The sequence below is a fragment of the Prionailurus viverrinus genome, chromosome B1, assembly GCF_022837055.1.
Source record: "Prionailurus viverrinus isolate Anna chromosome B1, UM_Priviv_1.0, whole genome shotgun sequence".
NCBI classification, from domain to species: Eukaryota; Metazoa; Chordata; class Mammalia; order Carnivora; family Felidae; genus Prionailurus; species Prionailurus viverrinus.
The window spans coordinates 101,709,557-101,732,020 of record NC_062564.1 but is presented as its reverse complement, the minus strand read 5'-3'; the positions used below and the strand labels follow the sequence as shown (position 1 = coordinate 101,732,020).

The 22,464-nt window shown below is 34.6% G+C and overlaps 1 protein-coding gene across 7 annotated transcripts in view; it reads left to right on the top strand.

Annotated features, from left to right (window-relative positions):
* The window catches only part of SPATA5 (spermatogenesis associated 5), a 370,905-nt gene that overhangs the window by 57,154 nt on the left and 291,287 nt on the right, over nucleotides 1-22,464 (top strand). For all 7 annotated transcript variants that reach the window (XR_007151708.1, XM_047856894.1, XM_047856888.1 and 4 more), the window contains one exon: nucleotides 19,665-19,874. Coding sequence is in view for 6 of the 7 variants with exons in the window: in XM_047856894.1 (XP_047712850.1) it covers nucleotides 19,665-19,874 (210 nt within the window). In the remaining variant the exon portion in view is untranslated. The remainder of the gene's footprint in view (nucleotides 1-19,664; nucleotides 19,875-22,464) is intronic.

The following is a 22,464-nucleotide window of genomic DNA, read 5'->3' as shown; positions in this document are numbered from 1 at the left end:
TAATACACAAAATATGCATATATCCCTGTGGACCTTTTGTCTTGTTCATCTTTGTATCTCCATTGCTTGGCAAATGGTAACAACCAAATAATAAGAGTTTGTTAAATGACTGAATATTTTGTGAAGAATTTTGGTTCACAAATGTTCTTATTTCTCAGAAATAGTTCTTTTGCCCTTCTATATAAGTATATATTCATATTTTGGTAACAGCTTCATTCAGGTACAATTCACATGTCAATTCAGTCATTTAAAGGGCATATTTTGGTGGTCAAGTATATTTAAAGAGTTGTACAGCCATTACTGTATCAACTTTAGAACATCCCTTTATCATCCCCCAAAAGAAACGCTGTACCCTTTACCCATCATCTCCCAACCTGCCCATCCTCACCAGCCTGAGGCAAACATTTATCTATTTTATATCCCTATAGATTTGCCTAATCTAGACATTTCATATAAATGGAATTATAAGATACTTGATTCTTTGTGACTGGCTTCTTTCACTAAGCATAAAATTTTCAAGGTTTTTCCATGCATCATGTATCAGTACTTCATTCCTTTTTATTGCTAAGTAATATTCTATTGTATGGATACTGCACGTTATGATTTATCTTTTCATTAGTTGATATACATTGGGATTGCTTCTATCTTTTGACTGTCATAAATACAGTTGAATTTGAACATTTATATATAAGTTTTTGTTTGAGCATCTGTTTTAATTCTTTTGGGTCTATATCTAGTAGTAGAATTGCTAGGTCGTTGGTAATTCTGTGTTTAACCTTTTGAGGAACTAACAGTTTTCCAAAGTGACTACCATTTTACATCCCCACCGGCAGTGTATGGAGAGTTCCTGTTTCTACATAACCTCATTAAAACTTACTATCTTTTTGGTTATAGCTATCCTAGTGGGTGTGAAATGATATCTCATTGTGATTTTTTATTTGCATTTCTTTAGTGACTAATGATACGAGCATCTTTTCATTTGCTTATTGGCCATTGTGTGTATCTTCTTTGGAGAAATATCTATTCAGATCCTTTGCCCCCTTTTAATTGGGTTATTTATTTGTCTTTTTATTATTGAGTAGTAAGAATTCTTATGTATTCTGGATACAAGTCCTTTATTAGATATATGATTATCTGATATCAGATATGTATGATTTGTAATAGTTTATCTTATTCAGTGGGCTGCCTCTTTCATTTTCTTAATAGTGACCTTGGAAGCACAAGTTTTTAATTTTGGTGAAGTCCAGTGCATCTGTTTTTTCTTTTCTTGTGTGTACTTCTGGTACCACATTTGAGAAACCATTGCCAAATCCAAGGTTGTGAAGATTTACCTTATATTTTAAGAGTTTATAGTTTTAGCTCTTACATTTAGGTCTTTGACTAACTCCCCCCCCCCCGCCCCCCTAGGTAGGGTTAACCCTGCTCTTTTGTGTGTGATGGTAGCATTACAGAAACTACAATTATAGCTTGCAGTCAGGAGGACCATATATGAGAAAAGTGTTTTTTTTTTTAACCTATGGTAAAATATACATAGCATAAAATTTGCCATTTTAACTATTTTTAAATGTATAATTTGGCCTCATTAAGTATGCTTACATTGCTGTGCAGTTATTACCACCATCCATCTCCAGATCTCCAGAAATTTTTCTTTTTCCCAAACTGAAACTCCATAGCTATATTAAACAACTCTTTATTCCCTCCCTCACCATCAAGTATGATGGTAGTTTTTTTTTTTTTGGAAGTTCTTTATTAGGTGAAGTTCCTTTCTATTCCTATTCCTAGTTTGAAGAGAGAATTTTTTTTTTTTTAAATCTAAAATGGTTGTTGAATTCTGTTGAATGCATTTTCAGCATTGTAGAAATGATCATAATTTGGTTTTTTGTTTGTCAATACAGTGAATTACATTGATTTTCAGTGTTGAATCCATCTTGTATTTCTGGATGAATTCCACTCAAGTGGAATTGTGGCATAGCACCCTTTTTATATATGTTCACGACAGAGATTTGTCTGTAGTTTTTTTTTTTTTTTTTAATGAAATTTTTTGTCTGGTTTTAGTATTAGGGAAATGCTGGTATTATGGAATGAATTGGAACGTGGTCTCTCATCATTTATGTGTTGGAAGAAATTGTGTAAAATTAGTATTAATTCCTTAAATGTATTGCACTGAAACCATCTGGGTCTAGAATTTTAATTATGTGGAAGACTTAAGTACAATTTAATTTTTCAATAAACACAGACTATTCAAGTTTTTTGTTTTTTTCTTGAGTGAGTTTTGGTAGTTTGTATCTTTTAAGGAATTGGTCCATTTCGCTTTGTTGGATTGATGGAGTTAGTCATTCATAGTTTTCTCTTGTTATCATTTTACTGTCTACCAAATGAGTAGTGATGTCCTGTCTTTTATATCTCATATTGGTAATTTGTGTCTCCCCCCCCCCCATGGTTAGTCTGACTGAAGGTCTATCAATTTTACTGATCTTTTCAAATTGTCAGTGTTGTGTTTTATTGTTTTTCTGGTTTTGATTTCACTTATTTCTACTCTCATCTTTATTCCTTCCTTTTGTTAGCATGAGGCTTAATTTGCTCTTCTTTTTTTCTTAAGATGGGAATTGTGGTTAATAATTTTAGGTTTTCTTTTCTAATATAAGCTTTCAGTTGCTTTAAATGCATCGCACATATTTGATATGTTGTATTTTATTTCCATTTAGTTCATAATATTTTTAAATTTCCCTTGAGACATCTTTAACTTATCACAGTCTACCTTCAAGTGATAATATATCATATGTATAGTATAATAAGAACCTTAAAACAGTTTACTTCCATCGCTCCCCTTCTGGCCTTTGTGCAGTTGTCATACATTTTACTTTCACATATTTTGTAAACCCCACAGTATATTGTCATCATTTTGCTCTAAATGGTATTTTCTTTTGAAGAGATTTAAAAGAAAAAAATCTTTATATTTATTCAATGTAGTTATCATTTCATCTTCTTTTGTCTTTTGTATAGATTCAGATTTCCATCTGGTATCATTTTCCTTCTTCCTAAAAGGCTTATTTAACATTTCCTGTAATGCAGGTGTGTTGGTCATGAATTATTCCAGTTTTCTTATGTCTGAAAAAAGGGGTTTTTTTTGTTTGTTTTACAAAGGTATTTTCACATTTTCACTGGATAAAGAATTTGGGTTGATAGTATCCTCCCTCCCTCCAAATTCGTTACTGTTTTTCCTCCACCCTTCTTTCTTGCAATATTTTTGAAAAGAAATTTGCTGTCTCCATTTTCTTTGTTTTCCATATGTAATATATATTTTATTCTCTGGTTGCTTTTAATATTTTCTCTTTAGCATTGGTTTTAAGCAATTTAATTATGATGTGCCTTGTAGCTTTCTTCATGTTTCATGTGCTGGTTCATTGATGGTCTTGTATGTATGGGTTTATAGTTTTAATCAAATTTGAAAAAAAAAATTGGCCATTATTTCTTTAAATATTTAGTTTGTTTCTTGCCTGACTATCTCACTGGGGACTCAAAATATACATGTACATTTGTCTGCTTGAGATTGTCCCAAAGCTCAGTAATGCTAAGTCCATTTTTTTCTTTTCTTTTTCTCTTTGCTTTATTTTAGTTACTTTCTGTTGTTTTGCTTACCATTCTACTAACTTATTTGACCCCCCTGGAATTTCTAATCTGCTATAAGCGCTATCCATTGCATTTTTAAAATTATAGACATTGAATTAGCTTTCTTCTCTAGAAATTTGATTTTTATCCTTTTTATATTTTCTTCTTCTCTACTTAGTGTTTTTAGTGTTTCCTTTCTTTGAACATATGGAATACATTTAGAACAACTATTTTAATGTCTTTATCAACTATAATTTCTCAATCAGCTTCAACTTATTGATCTTTCTTCTTCTTATGGGCTGTATTTTCTTTGCATGCTTGTACTTTTTGATTAGATTCCAGAAATTTTGAATTTTACTTTGTTGGCAGCTGGATTATTTTTATATTTATAAAAATACTCCTAAAGTTTGTTCTGGGTGTGGTTAAATTACTTGGAAATAGTTTGATTATTGAGGTGGGGGTTCTTGCCTTTAAATTTCCTTAGGTGAGACCAGGGCAGTATTGTGTCTAGGGATAATTTTTCCCCACTACTGAGGTAGGATCATTTATCAATACTCTACCTAAAGCCCTGTGAATCACAACATCCCTGTTGAGGGCAGGCACTATTCCCTCTAATTCATTTGGGTCTCTGACCTCTTTCCACCACCATCCCTCCTCCAGCCTTATTTTGTTTTTCTCACATATACACAGATAACAGTACATATAAAGGAGACCCTCATCAGATTTCAGGTGTTCTCTCCCTGTGGACTTCTTTTGTCTGTAATCCTCTGCTCTGTAATACCTAGCCTCTTTGGCTTTCCCATACTTCTAGCTTTATCTTTTCATCTCTGGAGATAGCAGATTCTGCCTGTTTTTTCCCTTCATTGCTGTAATCTGTGACCTTTTCCAGGCAACTGGTTGTGTGTAATCAGATAGTTGGTTTCCTTTCTCTCAAGGTGCATTGTCCTTTGTTGCCTGATGGCCAGTGTTCTGAGAGAGCATGAGAGAGTTGATGCTTCATATATTTTGCCACTTTCTTTAGTTTTTTCTTTTTCAGACGGAAATGTAAATCTTATCCCTTTTACTCATTGGCCAGAAACAAAAGTGTCTTTTTGGCATTTTTTAAGTGTCCCTTATTTATAAAAATTTATATCCAAGCAACAGGGTGGGATGTATTCCAATGTCCCATGTTAAAATTGCTCTCAGAATTTCATGTACTTTTCAGAGAAATGCTTTGTAGTTTTTTATGTAGGTTTTTTTTTTTTTTTAAGTGTATTAAGAATGAACCTTCTGGTTTTGACCCAATAGAAAGACCAGTGCTCTAAGATGGAATGGGGTATGATGCTGAAGTGGGAAAAATATGGTAGATTGATTAAACTTAATCTGAAAATTAGCAGATATCTGAGAATTCCACTATAAGCCAGAGATAAATTAAAAAAAAAAAATTTAAAGGCCTGAGATAAAAGGTTTTTTTTTCTGCTGTCTAGAGCTATAGATGAGTACTAGGAGATAGGAGGGGAATATGTGAGAATGAGTTCTAGAGAAGTCTAAGCTGCTTATAATTTAATCATCTGTCTGTCTTTGTTGGGGAGCCCCAAGATCACTCTTTGGCTTGATTTACTAGAAGGACTAACTGGAGTCAAAAGCCATTATACTCATGCTTATGATTTATTACAGTGAAAGAATACAGATCAATATCAGCAAAGGGAAAAAAAGGCCCACAGGGTGAATTCAGAGAAATTAGGCACCAGCTTCTAGGTGTTCTCTCACAATGGAATCACATGGGAACATACTTAGTTCTACCTGAAACAATGTGACAATATATGTAAAGTGTTATTGACCAAGGAGAATCATATGGATTTTGGTGTCTAGGGTTTTTTACTGGAGGTCAGCCATGTACTGTATATATAGCAACTCCACATCTGACCTTAGCTACTTAAATTCCAGCTTTTTTCAGGCCAAAAATTTAAGATGTTCTTAAATCACATTGTCAGGGTGAACTTATCTGGTCAAATAGGTACAGCATAGCCTAAGGCCTCACATACAAAAACATTCTTATCAGGGACGATATTTAAAAGGCCCAGAGATTATCTCCCAGAAGGCTGTCATTGGCTGGAGTTTCTTTAGAATGGGTGGACTTTGAGCAACCCAGGCCTTCTGAATTGAACCTTTGTGAACACTTATAACTTCTTCCATGCTTTATTTGGATTTCATTAGTTTTTTTCCTAATGGCTTTTGTCTATTTCAGGATTCCATCCAGGTTATCATGTCTCCTGGGCTTCCCTGGGCTGTAGCAGTGTTTATTCTTAGCTTGTTTTTGATGGCCTTGACAGTTTTGAGTATATTGTCAGGTCTTTTGAAAAATGTCCCTCAATTTGAGTTTGACTGATGTTTTTACTATGGTTAGGCTAGGATATGGGTTTTGGGGAGGAACACCACTGAGGTGAAATGCCATTCTCATCCCAGCTTAACAAGGATAAACTATTAACTTTGAACCTTTAATTATCTGATTTAAATATCCCTCAGCCCCTCATGAGTACTTAGCTAGATTTTAGGTGGATGTGCTGCTAACATGCAGAATTTGTTCTCAGTGGCTTTTCTTATCCGTATTTAATTATTATACTTCTTTGCTTTTTCAGTAGTGTCAAGATGTCTAATGTACACAACTTCAGATTTTCCTAGAGACAGCAAAGAAAGGAGGCCAGGAAGGAGAATAGTAACTGGTCAAGTCACAGATTAGGGAAGCTAAAATGGATCTCTTTTATCAGATTAGAATCTAGAGGAAAACTCTGGTCCATCAGTATGATTCTGCCATTATTATGTACATCTCTTCCTTCCTTCCCCAAAATGGACTAAAAGCCAGTATTAGAGGCTCCAAATGGTACAGCCTTATTCATTCTCTTACTTGTTTTTCATGTTCTTGCTTAAAAAACCAGGTCTTCTAGAAAGCTATATTTGACTATGTAGGACCTTCCAGGCCTGTTACGTGTATTGTAGCATCCTATATATTTTGTTTGTTTGTTTTGTTTGTTTAGTCTTTAAATAATTATTAATGTATTTGTTTAATGTCTGCCTCTTCATCCAGACAGTGAGCTCAACTATGTAGAGACCATGTCAATCTTGTTTATTCTTCATACCTCATTCTATGTACCTACCTATATTCCTAGAGCCTGGGCAGACACTCCAAACATAACAAGCTTGTAAGTGGAATGAATATATCAGAGTGAATGAGTGAATAAATAAATAAGTGAATGTATATTTGATATTAAAACCTCTTCCTATAGGAGCCTGACTCTCTTGTTGATACCTATAACACATGAACCCCCATACTTGTCAGAAGTTATAAAAAAAAAAAATAGACAAATTTTACCCTAGGATAATTTTTGCTCAACGGTCTACCACATAGGTTTCCTTCTTATTAGTTCCTGAGACTTGTTTTACCTGTCTCACAGAACTCATCATATGCCTAAGATACATGTTTCATTTCTCTGGAAAACTTATTCCCCAGAATTGTCTTAATTTTTTTTTTTTTTTTTTTTTACATTTATTTATTTTTGAGAGACAGAGCACAAGCAGGGGAGGGGCAGAGAGAGAAGGAGACACAGAATCCGAAGCAGGCTTCAGGCTCCGAGCTGACAGCACAGAGCACAGATGCGGGGCTCGAACACGCAAACCGTGAGATCATGACCTGAGCCTAAGTCGGATGCTCAACCGACTGAGCCACCTAGGCACCCCTCCCCAGAATTCTCTTATGGTATCTTTCAGGCCTGGTTCCCAAGTTGGTTCTATCCCACTAACATTCATATCGTCAGTGGTTACATGTAGCACATTCAGCATCCATTAGAAGCTTTGATTATAAGGTAACATCCTTTGTTCTTTTGCTAAATATTGACCATTAAGACTGTGCTGTGAGAATTATTTTCTAATGTCCCTTTTACTCTTTGTCAGGGCTTTCTTCTCATACCTGTTGCCTCAAGCCAGAATATCAATAGTAATTTTCTTTCCCCAATATCTTGGCACTCTGGCTAGCATTGGTTATTCTTCACCATGTGGGAACTTCCTTTTCTAGTCTGTATCTTAGGACACAGAATTGAAGGTGCTTAGGAAAGTTGCTTATGTAAGTTTGCTCAGCTTTCTGACAGAAAGGGGCCTCCTCTCTTTGCTTCTATTTCAGAGATTTGGAGCATCTCTTTCGCCAGTCTTGGTAGGGGAGAGTTTTTTTTTCTTTCCATATATGCAAAAATTTTTATTGTCAACCAACCATCAAAGAAGATCATAGGAAATGGTTTGAAATTATAATCCAACTATTTGGACATATCTGGGCTAGAAAATGTCATGCAAGGCATATGTATAGCCTTTGTACACTTTTATGTGTTAGCAACATTAGGTCTGACCACACATGCTGGTTTATTAACTCTCTCCTTTTTTCCCCATTTTACCTCCTACCAGCCCATCCCCCTATTTCTCTCTCTTAAGCTACTTTATTTTTATTTTATTTGTTTTTTATTAAAGGAAATTTTTTTTTAATGTTTATTTATTTTAAGAGAGAGAGAGACAGAGACAGAGCATGAACAGGGGAGGGGGAGAGAGAGAGGGAGACACAGAATTCAAAGCAGGCTCCAGGCTCTGAGTTGTTAGCACAGAACCCGATACAGGGCTTGAACCCACGAACCATGAGATCATGACCTGTGACGAAGTCAGACGCTCAATCGACTGAGCCACCCGGGCGCCCCAAGCTACTTTATGTTTAAAATGAAACAAGAGAAATATGTGTCTGCCTATTAATTTATTCCTTTACTAGACATTGAGCATGTATAATATACAAGACACCATGTTAAGAAGGTCCTGGTGATACATGCGTATATAACAAAGAGTCCTTCTGTTTGACTTTTCACTTGTATCACAAAATCCCAAAGAAGAACAATTAGAACAAAACTTACTTAAAAATTTTTACTATTTAAAACATTTTTTTCTGGACCTTTTATATTTCTTTTATGGTTGATTTTTAAAGTTCACTTGGGAAACTTGTGAACATATGCTTCTTTAGCACCTGGGCTTAGGGGCCAGGCTGTAAAAGTCCCTTTCTCTTTCTTTGGTTCTTATACTTTTCTTTCCTTTATCCATTTTCCTTTATCATTTTCCAGTTCTGCTGTGCCAGAGTAAGAATGACAGGGATTTTTCTAAGCAATTTCCTTATATAGTCAAAGCATTTTTTTCTGTTTGCAGTTAAATTAATTAAGGAATTTGGTAAATTAGAAAAAATATAAAATATTTTAATGAGAAACAAAGAATTTTCTAGGTGAAACTTTATATCATTTTCATGTGTTGTTATTTCTTTTTTCAATTATTGGTGCTGCTGTGTTTGTTTTTTTTTGTTTCTTTGTTTTTTTTTTTTTTTTTTTTCTTATTTAAAGTTTTCCATTTTTAATGAGATTTTTCCTGGACTTGCTTATCTGGCAAAAGTAGGTAGTGTTTTAAAAGCTCATTTTGTGTGAATACTACCCAAAGCTATCTACACATTCAATGCAATCCCAATCAAAATTGCACCAGCATTCTTCTTGAAACTAGAACAAGCAATCCTAAAATTCATATGGAACCACAAAAGGCCCCGAATAGCCAAAGTAATTTTGAAGAAGAAGACCAAAGCAGGAGGCATCACCATCCCAGACTTTAGCCTCTACTACAAAGCTGTCATCATCAAGACAGCATGGTATTGGCACAAAAACAGACACATAGACCAATGGAATAGAATAGAAACCCCAGAACTAGACCCACAAACGTATGGCCAACTCATCTTTGACAAAGCAGGAAAGAACATCCAATGGAAAAAAGACAGTCTCTTTAACAAATGGTGCTGGGAGAACTGGACAGCAACATGCAGAAGGTTGAAACTAGACCACTTTCTCACACCATTCATAAAAATAAACTCAAAATGGATAAAGGACCTGAATGTGAGATAGGAAACCATCAAAACCTTAGAGGAGAAAGCAGGAAAAGACCTCTCTGACCTCAGCCGTAGCAATCTCTTACTCGACACATCCCCAAAGGCAAGGGAATTAAAAGCAAAAGTGAATTACTGGGACCTCATGAAGATAAAAAGCTTCTGCACAGCAAAGGAAACAACCAACAAAACTAAAAGGCAACCAACGGAATGGGAAAAAATATTTGCAAATGACATATCGGACAAAGGGCTAGTATCCAAAATCTATAAAGAGCTCACCAAACTCCACACCCGAGAAACAAATAACCCAGTGAAGAAATGGGCAGAAAACATGAAAAGACACTTCTCTAAAGAAGACATCCGGATGGCCAACAGGCACACGAAAAGATGTTCAATGTCGCTCCTTATCAGGGAAATACAAATCAAAACCACACTCAGATATCACCTCACGCCAGTCAGAGTGGCCAAAATGAACAAATCAGGAGACTATAGATGCTGGCGAGGATGTGGAGAAACGGGAACCCTCTTGCACTGTTGGGTGGGAATGCAAATTGGTGCAGCCGCTCTGGAAAGCAGTGTGGAGGTTCCTCAGAAAATTAAAAATAGACCTACCCTATGACCCAGCAATAGCACTGCTAGGAATTTATCCAAGGGATACAGGAGTACTGATGCATAGGGGCACTTGTACCCCAATGTTTATAGCAGCACTCTCAACAATAGCCAAATTATGGAAAGAGCCTAAATGTCCATCAACTGATGAATGGATAAAGAAATTGTGGTTTATATACACAATGGAATACTACGTGGCAATGAGAAAGAATGAAATATGGCCTTTTGTATCAACGTGGATGGAACTGGAGAGTGTGATGCTAAGTGAAATAAGCCATACAGAGAAAGACAGATACCATATGGTTTCACTCTTATGTGGATCCTAAGAAACTTAACAGAAACCCATGGGGGAAGGGAAGGAAAAAAAAAAAAAAAGAGGTTAGAGTGGGAGAGAGCCAAAGCATAAGAGACTCTTAAAAACTGAGAACAAACTGAGGGTTGATGGGGGGTGGGAGGGAGGGGAGGGTGGGTGATGGGTATTGAGGAGGGCACCTTTTGGGATGAGCACTGGGTGTTGTATGGAAACCAATTTGACAATAAATTTCATATATTAAAAAATAAATAAATGCTCATTTTGGAAATGTTTATCTATTTTTTTTTTAATTTTTAAAAAATATTTGTTTTTGAGAGAGAGACAGAGAGAGAGAGAGAGAGAACGAGCGAGCACCAGCAGGGGAGGAGGAGAGAGAGAGAGGGAGGCACAGAATCTGAAACAGGCTCCAGGCTCTGAGCTTTCAGCACAGAGACTGACACGGGGCTTGAACCCACAAACCGTGAGATCATGACCTGAACTGAAGTCGGAGGCTTAACTGACTGAGCCACCCAGGTGCCCCAAGAAATGATTAACTGTTTTTAAGTTGAATTAAGTTAGAAAGTTTTGCGGTCCGAGGCTTATGTAAATATAATATGTTATTATATTTATTAAGGTTCATACATAACCAGTTCTCTGAAGACAGCTCAGAGTAAACTTATTAAAGTGTGATTGTAAGGTAGTGATATTTTAGAAATTGAACTCAAATTTTAATGAAGCCATTCAGCTGATTATGAAATTTATACAGTTTGAAATCTGGTTAAAACATTTGACTTTAAGTTGGTCATATTTTTCATGATATCTGTAAATTTGCAGGATATTTTTGAATTTTTTTTACTTGAATTGTTTATTTCTTCTTTATCTTAATTTTTTTTCCTTTTTAATTAGGAGTTATAGGAGCATCTGACTCCCATAGCCTTTGTATGTTTCAGTAAGATCCTTAATGTGATTTACTGAAGAACAACAAAATCACTTAGATTAGTGGCAGTTTGCAATTAGTGGCCAAGTTTTGGCGTGCAGTTTCTTATATTCTTTCTCACCTACTTTTTAAAGTTCCCTGTACTCTTACTTGTGAAATTGTTAGATGTTTTCAACTAAGGTTGCTTATGCAACATGAAAGTGACAGGAAGAGGGGGAAAAAAACGGGAGTGGAGGAGAGAAAAAGAGAAGGAAAAAATATTTAGAATACTTGGCCCTCTTAGCACCCTGTACAGAATACTTCTCTGTATTTTTGCTTGCCTCACAGTTCATCTACTTTTCTTTACTTTTCAGAGTCCTCATTTAGTTGTCTTTTTTGTTGTTGTATTTTACCTGAAGTTTTTATTTTAATGGATTTGGGGGAGAGAGAAAGAGAGAGAGACAGACTGTAGATAGTTTATGGCACTATTGTACAACTGAAACTTTGACTTGTTTTTTAAAAAAATGTCAGAGTGTGTTTTTAAAGCATAGGGGAAAATATTTTTTCTCTTTTACTATATAAAGCTAATGGCTTTCCCTTTTTTTTCACTTACACCTAAGAATTCATTTCGAATATATACTGCTTCCTAATTTTGCTTTGCCTCCATTAAAGAAGCATCTGGAATTGTATGGATAGTTCTTTTGAATCTTGGAGATTGGGTTTTCTTAACTTCTTTCCTTCTGCATTATTAGTTACATTTAGTAATTTGGTATGTGTATGATTTCTAAACAAAATAAATGTATTTTACATATTTGAATTGTTCAAAAGCTACTGTTTTACCCCACAGAGAATTTTGAACAGGTGCCAACCCACTTGCTACTCCTGGCTTCTTGTCCCTCTATTGGGACATGTTAGCAGGAAAGAACAAATGAAAAGTACTCTTTGTCACAATATTTTCTGTAAAAATAACACTTTCAAAAGAACATTTTGTACCTGGCAGTGTAAAACTTGGTATGTAACAAACACAAGTACCTTGCCTCACAGATGTGTAAAGACACTGTCCCTCTGGGGTTATTGAATTCCTCTTTCATAGTATTTTTCCCGATATCTGCAGTTCAGTTCATTAATTTTTACTTTGTGCTCTTGGAACTTGTCCGTAAGTTGTTTTTTGTTTGTTTGTTTGTCTTTGTGTTTGGTTTTTCTTACATGCAATCATCAGGTCTTTTGGCTTCTGTTGGTATGCAGGTTGAGGGGTGTTTTGGTTTTGGTTTTGGTTTGCATATTGTTGGGTGGATGTTTGTCCAGAAAGTATTGTAAGATAGTTTGTGGAGGGCATCACCCTTGGGAAATTTATCTCACTGCCCTGTCTGTACTTGTTTGACAGCTGTTCCTTTACTTCTAACTTTATTATTATAAAAATAAGTTAAAAAGTTATAAAACCATATATGAGCAGCTGTTCACTGTTTTCTTTAGGACCGAGTCAGAAAGAAAGGACCCAGCTATTATCAGGAGTGATTTAGGTTAGATTGTAGGAATAATTTTCTGGCAGTTATGATATAGTGTAACTTATTAAAAAGGGAGTTATAGAATTTTTTTATTTTTTTTAAAGAGCGTAAAATAGTATTTGTTGAAAGATGAGAGGACTTGAAAGATGAAATACTGTCTGAAGGTGGGATAGTGAACCAGCTAGTTTTTGAATTCCTGCTCTAGTTTTAGGATTTTATGATTTCATGCTGGTATTTATTCTTTTTTGACAGACTGACTTTTCCCATGACTTTCTGTGCTTTAAGATTCTTCTGTGCAATAGTAACTCTTCAAGCTGATTTGTATTCATTTTTTAACTGGTATCTTAGCTATAGAAAGACTCATCATTTAGGTGCTAAATTGAAATGCAAAACTTGTTTACCTTTAGTTTAAGAAATGTAATTATCAGACACAAAGGAAAAGAATAGAAAAGTTATGGTAATTAAATATTGCTCATGAAACTACAAATGTAATTGCCTAATTGGCTTTTATCTTTTGTCACTAGTCCTTCAAAATATAACTGTTCATTGTAATCATCTTTTAGACATTTAAATAAACTAATACCTAGTATTTATTAGTTACAGTGTGCCAGGCAAAGTGCAATTAATATAAATATACTGTTTAATTCTCACAATAAAACTGAGAGCATAGGTTTTATTATCCCCTGTATTCTAGATGAGAAAGTTTAGAGAGATCAAGTAAGTTGCCCAAAGTCATACAGTAACTGGAAGATTATAACATCAAAAAATGTATGAAGTTTAAAAAAAAAGTAGAATATAAAATTGTGAATACATTATGATCTCAGTGAAGACACACACACACACACACACACACACACACACACACACACTTGAAAACCTTGAAGGTACCATTAACAATGGTTACTTTTAGGTGTTGGGAAAACATAATTTTTACATTGTTATTTTTATTTTTTTATTATTTCCCCCCCAAGTTCATTTCCCACGCAGTAATTGAAGTGATTTTATTTTAATTTTTTAAATTAATTAATTTTTTAAAGTTATTTATTTTGAGAGAGAATGCACTTGTGCACACGTGCGAGTGGGGGAATGGCAGAGAGAGCAATCCCAAACTGTCAGTGTGGAACCCTGCATGGAGCTCAAACTCACAAACCCTGAGATTGTAACCTGAGCCAGTGCTTAACTGACTGGGCCATTCAGGCACCCCTGGAGTAATTTTGTTTTTAATCTCTTACTTACATGGTTTAACCCTGAGAGCAGGGATTTTGTAAACCAGCACCTGGTATAGGACTGAGTATGGAGTAGGCACTTAGTCATTTTTTGAATGGATGACAGTGATATGGAAAGGTATCCAGCTTCATTGTTCCCAGCTCACCTTGCATCTAGTTGGTAAGGGAAAGTAGGAAACTGCTTCAGACTTAGCTGTAGCTAATTTTCTATGTGTGATTGACCATAATAGTGCTCTTTAAAATCCATTTATTTTGCTTTTCTTTTTCACCCATCTGCTATTATTTTCACATTCTAACACCTTGACATAAATCTTACGTATATGCACAATTTCCAAATGTCTGTCCTCACCATCTCATATATTTGAGAACTATAAAACTATTTTGTATTTTTTTCAGTAGTTTTTGTATTACTTGCTGTGAAGGCAGCTATTTTATGTCTTTTTATTTTTTAAGTTATTTATTTATTTTGAGAGACAGAGAGAGAACGAGCGAGCACAAGCAGAGGACGAGCAGAGAAAGGGAGAGAATCCCAAGCAGTCTCCGTTCTGTCAGTACAGAGTTCAATGTGGAGCTCAATCTCGCAAATACATCATGACCTGAACCAAAATCAGGAGTCAGATGCTTAACTGACTGAGCCACCAAGGCGCCCCTCAGCTCTTTTATATCTTTAGACAAAGACTGTGTCTTTTAAGATACTTATTTCCCTTTCTAGAGTACAATATTTTGGGGACATTTTCTGACTCATCTTTGTGTTCTTACAGTTCCTAAAACAAGTTCAGCACATAGAGGACATTTCTTAGTTTATTGAATTTATTTCACTTATAAATTCCAACCACAGTATAATAATTGGAAACTAATTCCTTAATTTCCAAACATGTTCCTTTTTCTCTTTCAGTAGAACTTTCAGTTAACTCATTTGCTCAAGTTTCAATCATGGATGTTACCCTTGATTCCATTTTCTTTTTTACCACCCCTCTCCAAATCTAATTATTTTTCAAGATGCTTTGATTTGCCTTAATATAGTTATTATGGTTTAATAAAGCTTTAATCTTTTTTTCCTCTCTGTGTAGCCCCACTGCTACTACCTTAGTGCAGATAATCACCATCTTTTATCTGAATTACTGTAGAAGCCCCTCCTCTACCCTCCCACCTCCAAGTGCACACATGCACTTGTAACCGCAGTTGTCCTCCAGAAATCTGATCATGTCATTTTCCTGATTAACTTGTTCTCCATATCTCTCAGGATAAGGTTTAAACTTCTTGATGCCTTGTAAGTCTTCAAGGTCTGATAGTTTCCTATGTTGCTGACCTTTGTTTCTACTCCTTTCCTGGATCTCTAAATTCTGGCCATACTGAATTACTTTTAGTTCCTGCGATGTATGGTGCTTTTTTTTGTCTCTCTCCTCCCATGGCATCTACTACTATTTTCAGCTGGTTCAGCTGCCTACCTCCAGTGTGTTCATCAGATCCCACCTCATATAGCACTTCTAAAAGTTTTTTTTTTTTTTTGGGTGGGGGCATTCATTTAAGGTCTGTGACTATAGCATGTAACATGCTGTATAGTAATTGCCTAATTATGGAAATATGCCCCTTGAAAAGTATTCCATCAGGTCAAAGACTCTGTATGGACAGGAACTATTTTGTCCCCAGCAACGAGCATATTGTGACATAGGCATTTGGTCAGTATTTGTTAGATTAATTGATATTTCTGTAGATGACCTTGCCTCATGTTTTCCTGAGAGGCTACAGACCTTCTGATGTAACTCCCTCAACTTCCTGTTTTCCCACCAGTCTTAACTTTTTATCTTTATCCTTTTACCCTCTTTTCCTACCACTGCTTGGCAAGATAAATGCTTAACTAAAATACAAAGTAAGAAATATAAATGCAGTAGGGGTAGAGGCATATTATCTTTCAGAAAGTTTACTGGTGAAAAAGAAGGTGATAGAACATTAGGTAGAAACAATATCCAAGTTGTTTTGAAGGATAGGAAGAAACGAAATATTTGTAGGCTGAAGAAAGAATATAGTGAAGAATACAGTCAAGGCAGGATTAGAGAAAGGACAGCTGATGATGCCAGAGCTCTATCTCAGGAGGGAGGTAAGGGACAGGATTGTTTAACTTTTCTTCTGCTTCTTACAGCCTCAGGGCAATGGACCTGTTTTGGACTCTTCCATGCCAAGGAACACTCAGTTTTCCAGTAAAAGCACCTTAATTTCTCTTGAGGAACAAGCCCTCTCCAACTCCTGGTCCAGCTGGCACTGTTTGCTAGTATCCTTGTTCCTTAACTAAAGAGATCATCTTTTACCGCATGGATTTCTTTGTGTTTATATTGGTTATTTCCATGCGTGGTTCATGGAAGTACTTAATATCTGATATTAAGTTTTTAAAAAACTCTTTTCAAGACTCTTTAAAAGACTGATTAAAAACTAAATACGCAAATGTACTGAAAACCAAATTTTATCATGCTGAAGGTTATCAGGTTGCATTGCCAGGTTATTTAGTTTAATACAAATTTGAGAAAAATGTCCTCCCTAGGCATTTACAGGCATTTTTTTTAATGTCGTTGGTTAGGAAAGATAAAGTTCTGCATTAACCTTTAAGAAAATTTTTAATCTGTATATTTGTACTTACTTAAATTAGCTTAAGTTATTCTGTTATAATGCTACATTTTTCTAAGTATAAACTCAAACATGCCCTAAGACAAGTAAACATCTGCTCCTCATGGAACATGTTCACAGTGAGCTCTTCTCATTGTATAGTTATAATAAATGCATAGTAACAATTTGAATGGGCATCACATAGGATCATAATAATAATACAGTGTCATTTTAATTTTGACTAGATTAAGGAGTTGCTTCTCTGACTTTTACATTTCTGGTAGTTATTATAAATATAGCTTTTGTGCATCATATATAACATATACATACTGTCTATGTATGCATGCATGTGCATGCATATGTGTATTTGTGTTGTATGTTATGTATATTCCACTGCTAAAGGGCATAAAAACAAAAACTACTGATCTAAATAAACCACTCAATTTAGTAAACTTGTTGCTAAATCTATTGACCACTGCTTCTTTAATACTTTCTACTTTTTGACCTATTTAGTTTTTGATAGTTGTTGACTACCTTCCTTAAAACTCTCTTCCCATGTTTATTTCTACCCCTCAGGGTGTGATAACTCTGCTGCACTTTTTCCTAGGCAGGCCTGGTTTTAACAATAACAGTCACTTTCTGTTGTAAACAGTCTCTTTGACCCCTGATGATAGCTGGATGTTTTTAGGGCTGTAAGCTTATGTGCATTGATCTCAAGTTTAATTTTAATTTTATTAATTGGTGAAATCAGAAAAAAAAAAATACAAAATAAAACCAAAGGTTGATAATGCTTCAGAGAAACTTATACATGTATCCCTTATGCCACTAAAATGGATAAAGTGGTTGAGATAGCAAACTGATGTTATGCATCAAGAGACCTAAAAATGTTCATGCCTTTTAATCCAGTAATCTTACTTTGTAAGATAAATCCCAAGAAAGAAATTTAGAAAAGAATAATTAAATCTGACCTCAGGATTGTGGTGGATAATATAGCATTCTCCTAGTTCTGTGGGCAAAAATCATTAACAAAAACAAAGTCCCCTTTCTCCCAGATCCATGCAAGTTCATTAAGAAAAAGTAACCTTTTCTGATATTAACAAACAAAACCTTTTCTTTTTTGGATTCATTTTCTGACTTTTTCTTGTTTCTTTTCCTCTTGCCTCATAAATGTAGGTGATGCCGAGCAATCTGCCTTTCACGCACATCTCCTCATGATTGGCAATTTTAATTGATCTCATGGTTTCTATTGTTTTTATGTACATCTCTCTGAAATCTAAAATTCCAGTCCTAACCTCTTTCCAGAGCTCCATTTGAGATGCTTTCATTCCATCTGCTCCCTTTTTGGCTCTTGAATGGCCTGTCCTGTGTCTCAACTCTTTATAATATCTAGAAATAAAAATCTATCATATATTTTCCCTCCTAAAAATTATTTTTCATTTGTATTCTGTTAACTCATCTTGAAATCTTTAGCATTAAATTATCCCTCTTTTTTACTCTACCTTCAACATCATCAGCTGTGGAACTTCAGTATCACTCTGGTGTGTCTTTATCCTCTGCATGTGGCTATCCTAGTTTAAAATTGTTTTTTTGTTGTTAAGAATGTTTAGGATAGGTCCTTAATTGATCTCCCTGCATTCTCTCTTCTCTCTACATGAATCTTGTCAGAGAAGTCTTCCTGAAGCACAGATTAGACCATAGCACTTTTCAGGTTAAAATCTTCGAAGACTTCTTGTTATGAGGAAAGAGGTTCTTGAACTCCATCATCTAGTCTTCAGTGTCCCCCACTATATAGTTTCAACTAACTTTCCATTTTTTATTTTTCTCTCTCAAGTCATTTTTCTCTTATTCCTTCTTATTGTCATCTGAGCCTTTCATAATTTTTGGCTTCTACCTGACCATTTCCCTGTTTTCATATTTCCAGATTTCATCTGTGCTTTAGACGTTGGCTTTCAGATGTGCCTTCCAGCTGGAAGTAATCTTTTTTTTCCTGGGAACTCCCAAAAGCTTTTTCTCTTTGTTACTGTGCTTAGCATCCCTTCCATTGTACCATGATTATTTATGTACACATTACTAGTAGTTTTTAAGTTCTTTAAAGTTTGTATTCATGTCTTATTCTTCTATTTCCTGTGTATATTATCTGATATGTGGTTCTTAATGGGTATTTATTAAGTAAATAATATGTAAAGAATTGTCTTATTTTGGGAAGGGTGTTTCTTTGTTGAGAAAAAGGAACAAAACTTTGAAGATACTTCATTCATGAATCAAAGACAGAAAAAAAACCTTATGCTCCTAAAGGACCTTCAGAAATATTTTTGGAAGTAATAAATAAAGCAAATAAATTTGCTAAAAAGATATATAGATGAGACCTTGGGTCACTAATTCAAACCATTTTCAGTCAGATGAAACCTAATTTTTTTTTTTTTTAATAGGAGGTTCCAGAAGCTAGCAGAGTTTTTGGTTTTGTTTGTTTATTTGTTTGTTTTTGCTTTTTTTTTTTTTAAGTTTATTCAGAGAGAAACAGAGAGTGTAAGCAGGGGAGGGGCAAAGAGAGAGGGGGACAGAGGATCCAAAGCGGGCTCTGTGTTGACAGCAGAGAGCCTGATGCAGGGCTTGAACTCACAAACCTGAGTGACCTGATCGTGACCTGAGCTGAAACTAAGAGTCAGACGCTTAATAGACTGAGCCACCCAGGTGCCCCAAACCTAATTTTTAAAGTCATTTAAATAGAAGATAGATTTAACAGTATGTTCAGTCATTTAAATAATTATGTATACAAGCAGAAACATTTTTTCTTTAGTACTTTTATAATATGCAGCTCATTTTATGTACTCTGACTTACTTCTTGATAGAATTTTTAAAGGATCTTCTTTCTAGATTCTTAAATGATTATATTCCTCTTCTTGCACTTTTTATTGCTTTATTTATTTATTTATTTATTTGGTCCTTTGTCTTCACAGAACTTACATTTAGAAAATGCTCTGTTTTGCAGGTATCCTGGTCAGATATAGGAGGACTGGAAAATATCAAACTAAAATTGAAACAGGCTGTGGAATGGCCTTTGAAACATCCAGAGTCTTTCATTCGAATGGGTATTCAACCACCTAAAGGAGTTCTTCTGTATGGGCCACCTGGATGCTCTAAAACAATGATTGCAAAGGCTTTAGCCAATGAGAGTGGCCTGAATTTCCTAGCTATAAAGGTAAGGTGTTAAATTTTTAGATTGCTACTTTCTTTTCCAGCCCCACTAACACCAATCCTCTGATTCTTGTCCTTAGAAAAATATGAAAAGACATCTTAAGGAGTTGATTGTTTTGTTTTGTTTTGTTTTTGAAGTTGATGGTAATATAATACAGGGAGATGAGCTCTAACTAAATTAGTGCATGTAATCAGCAAAACATGGTGGACAATAGAAGACAACTTTAGTTTTGTTATTATCAGTATCTCTTATATCTATGTGTAATAGAAACCAGTCTTAAGTTCTACATTTTTTAATTGCATTAATCTCTTTTGCTTAACCAGGACTTAATTATAAATATAGTATTTGTATATGTAGAATTTTCAAAGAATTGAGATACTTTAAATGGTAAAACTAAACTCCTTAAAAATGCTTTTCCAGTCTGGGAATAATTGTACAATGTTTATTTTCTGAAATACACACATACATTATCTGTTCATTGCTCTACCCTATTACTTGGGATAGATAATCTTACTTGACATGTAGTTTTACATTTACTTTAGGGCTGGATATAATTTTGTTATTAACTTTTATATAATATCATATATCCAGTTAGGAAATATACATACATAAAACCTAAAATTCTTTAGTAGAATGGACTTTATCACAAAAGTATGTACTTCAGTCTGTTAAATATCAAATTCATTTCGTAAGAAGCACCTGATAAAAGGCTACATTTTGATAGTACCAGGGATTTTTTTTCATAACAAAATATGTTTCCTATCTTAGAACATTAAACTCCTTGGCAGTTTCAGAGCATAAAATTTATTTCAGAATAGAGTCAGTTTTTTACTTAAAATTTTTTGGGAAATGTTTAGATATATTTAGGTTCTTTGCTTTTTAAGAATCAGTGTGTGTACAATCACTACTATTTGCATAGTTTTGATTGTCTTTTTGTAGAAGATATTGGATACTGAAGATACGGGGAGGGAACAATTTTCACTCTCATCACTGATACTGAATCAAAACTACAGTTTTAAAGTTTGCAGGTTTAAATGTTGGAATAATGAGTGATTTTGAAATTTCAGAGACCTCTTGATTTCTCTTTGGTCCCGGTCCTCTTATCTCATGGTAATGAACATGGCCATTTTACTGGCATTTCCTACTTGTTTTACTGTCATCTCCATTTTTCTGTGCCTACCTTGTTGTGTATTTCACAACTGTATATTCGTAATCTTTGAATTTTTTATGTCTACTAGATATCTGAAACTTATTTGATGAGGCCTTCACTCACAGTTATTTACACTTGAATCTCAAAAAGGAGCACATGTATTTTCCTACAAACTAATATCTCATGTGATCTAACATAACTTTTCCAGATGTTACCATCTGGCCTATCGTAGAATTACTTCGAAATACATTTATTACTGTTTTTAAGTATGAAAACTTTCATGACTTTAGACAGTTTTACTTTTACCTTTTTTTCATTGTGAGAAAATGATAAAAAGATTCTTTGAAAGGTTTGTCTTGGACACTGTTCATATAAAATAACCATGAATATGTTAACTTATTTGAGTTTTTTCATTAAACTCATGTTCATTTTTCTTTCAGGTCACACACACAAATGATAAGTGATATTAAGAAATTTTCTTATTCAACTGAGTTCATACTTGCTTAGATATAATTATATATCCTACTTACTAATTTTTATTTAACTTTTTTTGTGTGTGTGAGAAAGTGTGTGCATGAGTGGGGGAGGGGCAGAGGGAGAGGGAGAGAGAAAATTTTAAGGAGGCTCTATGCCCAGCACAGAGATCATGACCTGAGCCAAAATCAAGAGTCAGACACTCAACTGAGCCACCTAAGCGCCCCTACCATGGATTTTTATTCAATATACAATTTAGTATAATTTGGCAGTATTATTCAGTTTTTGAATCTGGGTGGAGAATATATTTAATGAACAATGAATGTTCATTTTACTATTTTTTAAGTTTTCCTACATGTTTATTAAAAGTTTCCAAAAGAAAAAGTTGGGCACATGAAAAAATTATTTGTTTTTCTTGGCATTTTCATTGGTCTTTTCATCTTGGTCTGATTATTGCTTATGAGAAGAGTTTAAAGTACCTATATCATATAGCTTATGTATGCAGAAATGAAGTCAAAAAGAAGTTGGGAATTTATATTCTATTCTTTCTAGTTTCACTTTTCTATGAAGAAAGTTGGCTTTTGGTCACAACATGTATATTTTTTTTCTAAGGGATCTAAGTGTCAAATTAAATTTGAGCTTTTGGAATAACAAGTCTTACACATTTTGAAAGTGATCAGAAAAATGTAGATAGACAATGAAATTTTCTAGCCAATTGGAAAATACGGGTATCTTACATATATTGAGGGAGAAACTCCCTAACATTTTTTTTGTAATTGTAATTACCTTTAATTCCCAAAATAAAGATTTTAAAGACTTTAAACATTTCTTTCTCTGAGTTTATGAAAGAACCCTTTAGCTTCCCCTGTGTATCTTTTCTAAACAGTGATTGAAGATGTAAACTCTACTCATAGTTGAGACTTCACCTTGGCTGGTGTGAACTCTTAATATCCTTTGGCATCTGTATGT